General features: G+C 45.9%; 1 protein-coding gene across 1 annotated transcript in view; it reads right to left on the reverse strand.

The window, feature by feature from the left end:
• Window positions 1-2983: 2983 nt before the first annotated feature.
• Window positions 2984-12500, reverse strand: part of LOC139395361 (ras-related and estrogen-regulated growth inhibitor-like protein) — a 9775-nt gene continuing 258 nt past the window's right edge. Inside the window, exons 3-5 of the mRNA XM_071142929.1 lie at window positions 10790-10863; window positions 8301-8449; window positions 2984-3673 (exon numbers count right to left, since the gene is read on the reverse strand). Coding sequence (XP_070999030.1) covers window positions 3388-3673; window positions 8301-8449; window positions 10790-10863 — 509 coding nt within the window. The 3' untranslated portion in view covers window positions 2984-3387. The remainder of the gene's footprint in view (window positions 3674-8300; window positions 8450-10789; window positions 10864-12500) is intronic.

Below are 12500 nucleotides of genomic sequence, written 5' to 3' on the forward strand. Positions count from 1 at the left end.
AGTCCCCTCATGTACTCCCGGTTCACCCACGACTGCATGGTCAGGCCAGACACGACTCCAACACCATCATTAAGTTTGCAGACGACACAACAGTGGTAGGCCTGATCGCCGACAACGACGAGACAGCCTATAGGGAGGTGGTCAGAGACCTCGCCGGGTGGTGCCAGAATAACAACCTATCCCTCAACGTAACCAAGACTAAGGAGATGATTGTGGACTACAGGAAAAGGAGGACCGAGCACACCACCATTCTCATCGACGGGGCTGTAGTGGAGCAGGTTGAGAGCTTAAAGTTCCTTGGTTTTCACATCAACAACAAACTGGAATGGTTCAAACACACCAAGACAGTTGTGAAGAGGGCATGACAAAGCCTATTCCCCCTCAGAAAACTAAAAAGATTTGGCATGGGTCCTGAGATCCTGAAAAAGGTTCTACAGCTGCAACATCGAGAGCATCCAGACCGGTTGCATCACTGCCTGGAACGGCAATTGCTCAGTCTCCGACCGCAAGGCACTACAGAGGGTAGTGTGTACGGCCCAGTACATCACTGGGGCAAAGCTGCCTGCCATCCAGGACCTCTATACCAGGCGGTGTCAGAAAAAGGCCCTAAAAATTGTGAAAAGACCCCAGCCGCCCCAGTCATAGACTGTTCTCTCTACTACCGCATGGCAAGCGGTACCGGAGTGCCAAGTCTAGGACAGAAAGGCTTCTCAACAGTTTTTACCCCCAAGCCATAAGACTCCTGAACAGGTAACCAAATGGCTACCCGGACTATTTGCAATGTGTCCCCCCCCCCCCAACCCCCCAACCCCTCTTTTTACGCTGCTGCTACTCTCTGTTTATCATATATGCATAGTCACTTTAACTATACATTCATGTACATACTACCTCATTGGCCGACCAACCAGTGCTCCCAAAAATTGGCTAACCAGGCTATCTGCATTGTGTCCCACCACCCACCACCTGCCAACCCCTCCTTTACACTACTGCTACACTCTGTTCATCATATCTGCATAGTCACCTTAAAAATACCTACATGTACATACTACCTCAATCAGTCTGACTAACCGGTATCTGTATGTAGCCTCGCTACTGTTATTTTCAAATGTCTTTTTACAGTTGTTTTATTTCTTTACTTACACACACACACACACACACACACACACACCTCCATAAAACCACAACTAGACTTGATTACAGTGTTTATTATAGTTTTACATTATTTTATGAGTTTATAATTCAGACTTTAATCCAGGGAACAATGAACAACAGGAAGATGGAACTAAACAGACAGACATTCATTATTTTATGATACATTACCTTTCCCTGGAAACCACAGTAACCACAGAAAGAATTTCCCCCCAAAAACAACCTCCATGCCAATAAACTGCTGGCTCTCTTCAGTAGCGGTATTCAGGAAGCATCCCAAATGCCACCCTGTTCCCTGTTTAGTGCACTACTTTCGATAGGGGCCCATAGGGCTCCGGTCAAACATAGTGCATTATATATAGGGTGCTATTTGGGATACAGATGAGTCATAATGAAAGATGTATGAAAAATGGACTGTGTCTGCCACTGTGGCATGCGTTGAGCAGTAGAGGCAATAGGGCCAGTAATGGAGTCTCCCCGAGGTATCATTTACTTTACATAGCTAATAATGGAGTCTCCCCGTGGTGTCATTTACAGTACATAGCTAATAATGGAGTCTCCCTGTGGTATCATTTACTTTACATAGCTAATAATGGAGTCTCCCCGTGGTGTCATTTACAGTACATAGCTAATAATGGAGTATCCCCGTGGTATCATTTAAAGTACATAGCTAATAATGGAGTCTCCCCGTGGTGTCATTTACAGTACATAGCTAATAATGGAGTCTCCCTGTGGTATCATTTACTTTACATAGCTAATAATGGAGTCTCCCTGTGGTATCATATACTTTACGTAGCTAATTATGGAGTCTCCCCGTGGTATCATATACTTTACGTAGCTAATTATGGAGTCTCCCCGTGGTATCATATACTTTACATAGCTAATAATGTGGTATCATTTACTTTACATAGCTAATAATGGAGTCTCCCCGTGGTATCATTTACTTTACATAGCTAATAATGGAGTCTCCCCGTGGTATCATATACTTTACATAGCTAATAATGTGGTATCATTTACTTTACATAGCTAATAATGGAGTCTCCCCATGGTATCATTTACTTTACATAGCTAATAATAGAGTCTCCCTGTGGTATCATATACTTTACATAGCTAATAATGGAGTCTCCCTGTAGTATCATATACTTTCATTGCTAATAATGGAGTCTCCCCGTGGTATCATTTACTTTACATAGCTAATAATGGAGTCTCCCTGTGGTATCATATACTTTACATAGCTAATAATGTGGTATCATTTACTTTACATAGCTAATAATGGAGTCTCCCCATGGTATAATTTACTTTACATAGCTAATAATAGAGTCTCTCCGTGGTATCATATACTTTACATAGCTAATAATGGAGTCTCCCTGTAGTATCATATACTTTACATAGCTAATAATGGAGTCTCCCCGTGGTATCATTTACTTTACATAGCTAATAATGGAGTCTCCCTGTGGTATCATTTACTTTACATAGCTAATAATGGAGTCTCCCCGTGGTATCATATATTTTACATAGCTAATAATGGAGTCTCCCCGTGGTATCATTTACTTTACATAACTACTAATGGAGTCTTCCCGTGGTATCATTTACTTTACATAGCTAATAATGGAGTCTCCGGTGATATAATTTACTTTACATAGCTAATAATGGAGTCTCCCTGTGGTGTCATTTCCTTTACATAGCTAATAATGGAGTATCCCCGTGGTATCATATACTTTACATAGCTAATAATGGAGTCTCCCTGTGGTATCATTTACTTTACATAGCTAATAATGGATTCTTCCCATGTGGTGATATACTTTACATAGCTAATAACGGAGTCTCCCTGTGGTGTCATTCTCACACACACACACACACACACACACACACACACACACTAGCGAGTATGGTAAGCACGAGTCAGAAAGCCTGTAAGCAGCAGCAGTCCTATCAGTCCAATAAGCTCTGTTCTAAGTGTAGAACCATTTATACCACACAGAGCTGTCCCTTGGTGGTTGGCAACCAGAGGAGTGGAGGTCTAATTATTATTGACTCTTTTCATGATCAACAATAATAATAGCAACAGCAAGTAAAGTAGGTGAAGCCCATGTTGTTGTTGGTGGTGGGTCCATTCAACATTATCGACCATTTTCCCACAATCCCTTTCACCATTCAACAACAGTCCCAAGGGGAGTAACGAAGTAACAAGGCTTCTTTAGGCCTGGGGTAAACACTTGACCTTTCCCATCTCCCCTTTCACACTGATTTCCTCCGCTTCCCGAAGACATTATTGATGAGTTTGGCCATGGACTTGGAGCCACTAGGTCTCCGTCTCCTCTCCTTGGCCTTGCCCCCAAGGCTGGCGTTGTGGACCATTTTCGAGAACATGAGGACCACTTCCTGGTAGTGTTCTGCGGCTGAGAGCTCGTAGAACTGTGTCTGGGACTCGGCTGCCAGGCGCTGGCCTTCCTCTCGACGCACCTCCCTCACGTGGCACAGGTCCTGCTTGTTACCCACCAGGAACACCAGAGTGTCAGCATCCCTGAGGGGGGGGGAGAGAGAGAGAGAGAGAGAGAGAGAGGAGGAAGACAGGATTAGCAGGAAATAAAAATATATGAGACACAGTGAGGACGGACATAACGAGTCCCTGGATGTAAGACAAGACAAACCAAGAGGACAGGTTGAGTAAACGGTAGTGACGTTTAAAGACTACGGGACATCTGAAAATGACACCCTCTTCCATTTTACATGACACTATTTCTTACCAGAGGCATGTCAAAATGAGGTTAAGAAGCAGTCCAAAGTATTGCTCTCTTTATAGGGAATAGGGTGCCCTTTTCAGATGTAACCTACGAGACTAAAACCTCGATGGAGAGTTGAGGGTATCGTCATTGTATGTGTCAGTGCTAAACTGTAGGTCTGTTGTTCCCTCATCCCCATTAGACAGATGTTCCCTCATCCCATTAGACAGATGCTCCCTCATCCCATTAGAGAGATGTTCCCTCATCCCATTAGAGAGATGTTCCCTCATCCCATTAGTGAGATGTTCCCTCATCCCCATTAGTGAGATGTTCCCTCATCCCAATTAGACAGATGTTCCCTCATCCCCAGAAGACCATTAGACAGATGTTCCCTCATCCCCAGAAGACCATTAGACAGATGTTCCCTCATCCCCATTAGACCATTAGACAGATGTTCCCTCATCCCCAGAAGACCATTAGACAGATGTTCCCTCATCCCATTAGACAGATGTTCCCCCATCCCCAGAAGACCATAAGACAGATGTTCCCTCATCCACATTAGCCAGATGTTCCCTCATCCCCTTAGACAGATGTACCCTCATCTCCATTAGACAGATGTTCCCTCTTCCCCATTAGACAGATGTTCCCTCATCCCCATTAGACAGATGTTCCCTCATCCCCATTAGACAGATGTTCCCTCATCCCATTAGATAGATGTTCCCTCATCCCATTAGATAGATGTTCCCTCATCCCATTAGACAGATGTTCCCTCATTCCATTAGACAGATGTTCCCTCATCCCATTAGTGAGATGTTCCATCATCCCCATTAGACAGATGTTCCCTCATCCCCATTAGACAGATGTTCCCTCATCCACAGAAGACCACTAGACAGATGTTCCCTCATCCACAGAAGACCACTAGACAGATGTTACCTCATCCCCATTAGACAGATGTTCCCTCATCCCCATTAGACAGATGTACCCTCATCTCCATTAGACAGATGTTCCCTCATCCCCATTAGACATATGTTCCCTCATCCCCATTAGACAGATGTTCCCTCATCCCCATTAGACAGATGTTCCCTCATCCCCATTAGACAGATGTTCCCTCATCCCATTAGACAGATGTTCCCTCATCCCATTAGACAGATGTTCCCTCATCCCATTAGTGAGATGTTCCATCATCCCCATTAGACAGATGTTCCCTCATCCCCATTAGACAGATGTTCCCTCATCCACAGAAGACCACTAGACAGATGTTCCCTCATCCACAGAAGACCACTAGACAGATGTTACCTCATCCCCATTAGACAGATGTTCCCTCATCACCCAGAAGACCATTAGACAGATGTTCCCTCATCCCTAGAAGACCACTAGTGAAAACATTCCAACGATCAGTTCAGCCATAATAGAGAGATGACATGAGACGCCTCAACAGCAATAGAATTATCATAGTGACAGGAGAATTCAATAGCAGCTAGATATTTACTAGAGGATTGGTTTGGGGGCAGAATGATGAGTTAGTGGTGTATTGGAATTACTACCAGCTAGAACTGAAGGTCATACAGACAATAGATCTTGGCTCTGAATTTTAAAAAAAAGGTGCTGAATAATTGTCACATGGACATGAGCCAGAGAGTTGAATCTCTGTGGTAAAATCTATCAATGGGATTACTACCGATGTAACAGTTGTTGGGCAGTGTGGGCGGCTGTTAAACCCACATCGACGTCCAATCTATTGATGCACAATGACAATAATAGGATGGAATGTCAGTCCCACTGACTCCACTCTCCCCCTACGCCAAGTGGATGGAAGGTCTATATCAGTGTGAGAGTCTACCCTTTGGTAGGTGAGGTGTGTGTGGACAGACTGGACAGGTAAGAGTCTATGGACTGGACAGGTGAGTGGATGGACTGGACAGGTGAGTGGATGGACTGGACAGGTGGGTGGATGGACTGGACAGGTGGGTGGATGGACTGGACAGGTGAGTAGATGGACTGGACAGGTGAGTAGATGGACTGGACAGGTGAGTAGATGGACTGGACAGGTGAGTAGATGGACTGGACAGGTGAGTAGATGGACTGGACAGGTGAGTAGATGGACTGGACAGGTGGGTGGATGGACTGGACAGGTGAGTAGATGAACTGGACAGGTGGGAGTGGATGGACTGGACAGGTGAGTGGATGGACTGTACGGGTGGGGTGGTGGACTGTACGGGTGGGGTGGATGGACTGGACAGGTGCATGGATGGACTGGACAGGTGGGGTGGATGGATTGGACAGGTGGGGTGGATGGACTGGACAGGTGAATGGATGGACTGTACGGACTGGACAAGTGCATGGATGGACTGGACAGGTGTGTGGATGGACTGGACAGGTGGGGTGGATGGACTGGACAGGTGAGTGGGTGGATGGACTGTACGGGTGGGGTGGATGGACTGGACAGGTGCATGGATGGACTGGACAGGTGTGTGGATGGACTGGACAGGTGTGTGGATGGACTGGACAGGTGAGTGGATGGACTGGACAGGTGAGTGGATGGACTGGACAGGTGAGTGGACGGACTGGACAGGTGAGTGGATGAACTGGACAGGTGGGGTGGATGGACTGGACAGGTGAGTGGATGGACTGTACGGGTGGGGTGGATGGACTGGACAGGTGCATGGATGGACTGGACAGGTGTGGTGGATGGACTGGACAGGTGGGGTGGATGGACTGGACAGGTGAGTGGATGGACTGTACGGACTGGACAGGTGCATGGATGGACTGGACAGGTGTGTGGATGGACTGGACAGGTGGGGTGGATGGACTGGACAAGTGAGTGGATGGACTGGACAGGTGAGTGGGTGGATGGACTGTACGGGTGGGGTGGATGGACTGGACAGGTGCATGGATGGACTGGACAGGTGTGTGGATGGACTGGACAGGTGTGTGGATGGACTGGACAGGTGGGGTGGATGGACTGGACAGGTGGGGTGGATGGACTGGACAGGTAGGGTGGATGGACTGGACAGGTGAGTGGATGGACTGGACAGGTTAGTGGATGGACAGGACAGGTGAGTGGATGGACTGTATGGACTGGACAGGTGCATGGATGGACTGGACAGGTGTGTGGATGGACTGGACAGGTGTGTGGATGGACTGGACAGGTGGGGTGGATGGACTGGACAGGTGGGGTGGATGGACTGGACAGGTGAGTGGATGGACTGTACGGACTGGACAGGTGCATGGATGGACTGGACAGGTGGGGTGGATGCACTGGACAGGTAAGTGGATGGACTGGACAGGTGAGTGGATGGACTGGACAGGTGGGGTCGATGGACTGGACAGGTAAGTGGATGGACTGGACAGGTAAGTGGATGGACTGGACAGGTGAGTGGATAGACTGGACAGGTGACTGGATAGACTGGACAGGTGAGTGGATGGACTGGACAGGTAAGTGGATGGACTGGACAGGTGAGTGGATGGACTGGACAGGTAAGTGGATGGACTGGACAGGTGAGTGGATGGACTGGACAGGTGAGTGGATGGACTGGACACGTGAGTGGATGGACTGGACACGTGAGTGGATGGACTGGACAGGTAGGGAGTGGATGGACTGGACAGGTGAGTGGATGGACTGTACGGACTGGACAGGTGAATGGATGGACTGGACAGGTGCATGGATGGACTGGACAGGTGAGGTGGATGGACTGGACAGGTGAGTGGATGGACTGGACAGGTGTGTGGATGGACTGGACAGGTGGGTGGATGGACTGGACAGGTAAGTGGATGGACTGGACAGGTAAGTGGATGGACTGGACAGGTGAGTGGATGGACTGTACGGACTGGACAGGTGAGTGGATGGACTGTACGGACTGGACAGGTGAGTGGATGGACTGTACGGACTGGACAGGTGATTGGATGGACTGTACGGACTGGACAGGTGAATGGATGGAATGGACACGTGAGTGGATGGACTGGACACGTGAGTGGATGGACTGGACAGGTGGGGAGTGGATGGACTGGACAGGTGGTGGGTGGATGGACTGGACAGGTGGTGGGTGGATGGACTGGACAGGTGAGTGCATGGACTGGACAGGTGAGTGCATGGACTGGACAGGTGCCTGGACGGACAGGTGAGTGGACGGACTGTACAGGTGAGTGGACGGACTGAACAGGTGAGTGGATGGACTGAACAGGTGAGTGGATGGACTGAGCAGGTGAGTGGATGGACTGGACAGGTGAGTAGATGGACTGTACAGGTGAGTAGATGGACTGGACAGGTGAGTAGATGGACTGGACAGGTGAGTAGATGGACTGGACAGGTGAGTAGATGGACTGGACAGGTGAGTAGATGGACTGTACAGGTGAGTAGATGGACTGGACAGGTGAGTAGATGGACTGTACAGGTGAGTAGATGGACTGGACAGGTGGGTGGATGGTTACCTTTTGGCCACTCCCAGGTTTAACTCTCTGATCAGGTGTACTATGGCTTTAGCCTTGATGAAGGAGGAGCGGTCACTGATGTCATAGACCACTACGAAGCCATCAGCCCAGTGGATCTGGTCGGTCAGAGTCGACTTCCCCTCACAGGCCTGCAGAGCAACACAAACAGCAAGGACATGTTGCTATAACCAAGCAATCTGATACACACCAGTGGAGGCTGGTGAAGGGAGGGTGGGCTCATATTGGCCATATACCACACATCCTCTGGCCTTATTGCTGAATTATAACCCAAGGTTGCCTTCGCCCACTTCTGGCCATATCCACTTTGTTATCGCAAACACCCATCCAACTCCTAGTGGTAAATCTCCTGTCACTTCAGAGCAAATTCAGTCTTCCTTCTGTGGGGAATTGGTTCTGAGGGGAGGGGGGGGGGTTCTGATTTACAGTGATGTATTAACTGTGGGGGGGGGGGGGGGTGGTTCTGGTCTGATTTATAGTGATGTATTAACTGTGGGGGAAATGGAAAGAGGGAGGGTAGGAGGGAGACATGGAGGGAGGGTGAGAGGAAGACAGGGAGGGTGGGTGGGAGGGAGACAGGGAAAGAGGGAGGGTGGGTGGGAGGGAGACAGGGAAAGAGGGAGGGTGGGTGGGAGGGAGGGGAAAGGGGGAGGGTGGGAGGGAGACAGGGAGGGAGGGTGGGAGGGAGACAGGGAGGGAGGGTGAGAGGAAGACAGGGAGGGTGGGTGGGAGGGAGACAGGGAAAGAGGGAGGGTGGGTGGGAGGGAGACAGGGAAAGAGGGAGGGTGGGTGGGAGGGAGACAGGGAAAGAGGGAGGGTGGGAGGGAGGGAGGGAGACTGCTGCATGCTTGGCTGGGCACAATAAGTGAGATTGATTACTCTGTCAGGGGTTTTCACTGCACTGACTATATTATCCTGTACCATACATTTATAATCCTGTACCATACATTTATAATCCTGTACCATACATGTATTATCCTGTACCATACATTTATTATCCTGTACCATACATTTATTATCCTGTACCATACATTTATTATCCTGTACCATACATTTATAATCCTGTACCATACATTTATTATCCTGTACCATACATTTATAATCCTGTACCATACATTTATTATCCTGTACCATACATGTATTATCCTGTACCATACATTTATTATCCTGTACCATACATTAATTATCCTATACATTTATAATCCTGTACCATACATTTATTATCCTGTACCATACATTTATTATCCTGTACCATACATTTATTATCCTGTACCATACATTTATAATCCTGTACCATACATTTATTATCCTGTACCATATTTATTATCCTGTACCATATTTATTGTCCTGTACCATACATGTATTATCCTGTACCATACATTTATAATCCTGTACCATACATTAATTATCCTATACATTTATAATCCTGTACCATACATTTATTATCCTGTACCATACATTTATTATCCTGTACCATACATTTATAATCCTGTACCATACATTTATTATCCTGTACCATATTTATTATCCTGTACCATATTTATTGTCCTGTACCATATTTCTTATCCTGTACCATACATTTATAATCCTGTACCATATTTATTATCCTGTACCATACATTTATAATCCTGTACCATACATTTATTATCCTATACATTTATTATCCTGTACCATACATTTATAATCCTGTACCATACATGTATTATCCTGTACCATACATTTATAATCCTGTACCATACATTAATTATCCTATACATTTATTATCCTGTACCATATTTATTATCCTGTACCATACATTTATAATCCTGTACCATACATTAATTATCCTATACATTTATAATCCTGTACCATACATTTATAATCCTGTACCATACATTTATTATCCTGTACCATACATGTATTATCCTGTACCATACATTTATTATCCTGTACCATACATTTATAATCCTGTACCATATTTATTAACCTGTACCATACATTTATTATCCTGTACTATACATTTATAATCCTGTACCATACATTTATAATCCTGTACCATACATTTATAATCCTGTACCATACATTAATTATCCTATACATTTATTATCCTGTACCATATTTATTATCCTGTACCATACATTTATAATCCTGTACCATACATTAATTATCCTATACATTTATTATCCTGTACCATACATGTATTATCCTATACCATACATTTATTATCCTGTACCATACATTTATAATCCTGTACCATACATTTATAATCCTGTACCATACATTTATAATCCTGTACCATTCATTTATTATCCTGTACATTTATTATCCTGTACCATACATTTCAGATAGAGGAATATTGGGTATGAGAGATGGCTTTTCTTCAGCGTATAAATTGTTGTTCATGCATGTCAATGGATGGCCACTCAGATAACTGAATTGTGATACAAAACATGATGGTCAACAACGTGGTTCTCCTCCACCTCTCAACTCACCTGTGAGCATGGATCATAGAGTTCTAGATTCAGCTGTCTACCATCAATAGACAGACGCTTTCTGTATATGCATTCTGCATGAGAGAGAGAGGGAAAGAGAGAGAGAGAGAGTAAGAAAGAAACAGAGAGAGAGACAGAGGGGGATAGAGAGAGAGGGATAGTGAGAAAGAGAGAGAGAGATAGACAGAAAGAGAGAGAGAGAGACAGAAAGAAAGAGAGAGAGAGAGAGAGAGAGAGAAAGAGAGAGAGAGACAGAGAGACAGAAAGAGAGAGAGAGAAAGAGAGAGAGACAGAAAGATAGAGAGAGAAAGAGAGAGAGAGAGAGAGACAGAGAGAGAGAGAGAGAGAGAGAGAGAGAGAAAGAGAGAGAGAGAGAGAAAGAGAGATGGGGGAGTGAAATAATAATTAGATAACATGAAGCTACGGTAGTAGCTCAGTCCAGTTTCCACAACAGTCACTATCTAACCTACTGCCCGGAGGAGTGTTATTCAACCTTTGGATCCATAGAAATAGGATCAATACTAAATAATGACAACACACAGACTAATACCAATATTGACTAGATACTTTTATTTTGAATCACTGTAACCTAAAATATTTCATACAAATGATCCAACATCAACAACACAGCATGTAGCCGACAACACAGCATGTAGCCGACGACACAGCATGTAGCCGACAACACAGCATGTAGCCGACAACACAGCATGTAGCCTACAATACAGCAGGTAGCCGACAACACAGCATGTAGCCGACAACACAGCATGTAGCCTACAATACAGCAGGTAGCCGACAACACAGCAGGTAGCCGACAACACAGCAGGTAGCCGACAACACAGCATGTAGCCGACAACACAGCATGTAGCCGACAACACAGCATGTAGCCTACAACACAGCAGGTAGCCGACAACACAGCATGTAGCCGACAACACAGCATGTAGCCTACAATACAGCAGGTAGCCGACAACACAGCATGTAGCCGACAACACAGCATGTAGCCGACAACACAGCATGTAGCCGACAACACAACATGTAGCCGACAACACAGCATGTAGCCGACAACACAGCATGTAGCCGACAACACAGCATGTAGCCTACAACACAGCATGTAGCCTACAACACAGCATGTAGCCGACAACACAGCATGTAGCCGACAACACAGCATGTAGCCGACAACACAGCATGTAGCCGACAACACAGCACGTAGCCGACAACACAGCACGTAGCCGACAACACAGCACGTAGCCGACAACAACGCACGTAGCCGACAACAACGCACGTAGCCGACAACACAGCACGTAGCCTACAATACAACACGTAGCCGACAACACGTAGCCGACAACACAGCATGTAGCCTACAACACAGCATGTAGCCTACAACACAGCATGTAGCCTACAACACAGCATGTAGCCTACAACACAGCATGTAGCCGACAATACAACTGAACAATACTTCTGATGCAAGTAGTCTAGCTGTAGCCAATCATCTACCATCTGATGAAGGACAATGTGTTCACTTGGTAACGTCAGGAAATCGAACAATTACGTAATTATGTCAGAACTGGACGTGCGTAATGATGCGTAAAAGCAATGACAATGGATCAAAGATCAATTGGAAAACAGAACTTTTGCAAATTATTTTTAAACATTTTTTTTTACAGATCGTTTCATAATAATTAGCATGACGTTGTATTCATGTTACACAAGTCTA

Source organism: Oncorhynchus clarkii, unplaced genomic scaffold, assembly GCF_045791955.1.
Source record: "Oncorhynchus clarkii lewisi isolate Uvic-CL-2024 unplaced genomic scaffold, UVic_Ocla_1.0 unplaced_contig_10308_pilon_pilon, whole genome shotgun sequence".
NCBI lineage: Eukaryota > Metazoa > Chordata > Actinopteri > Salmoniformes > Salmonidae > Oncorhynchus > Oncorhynchus clarkii.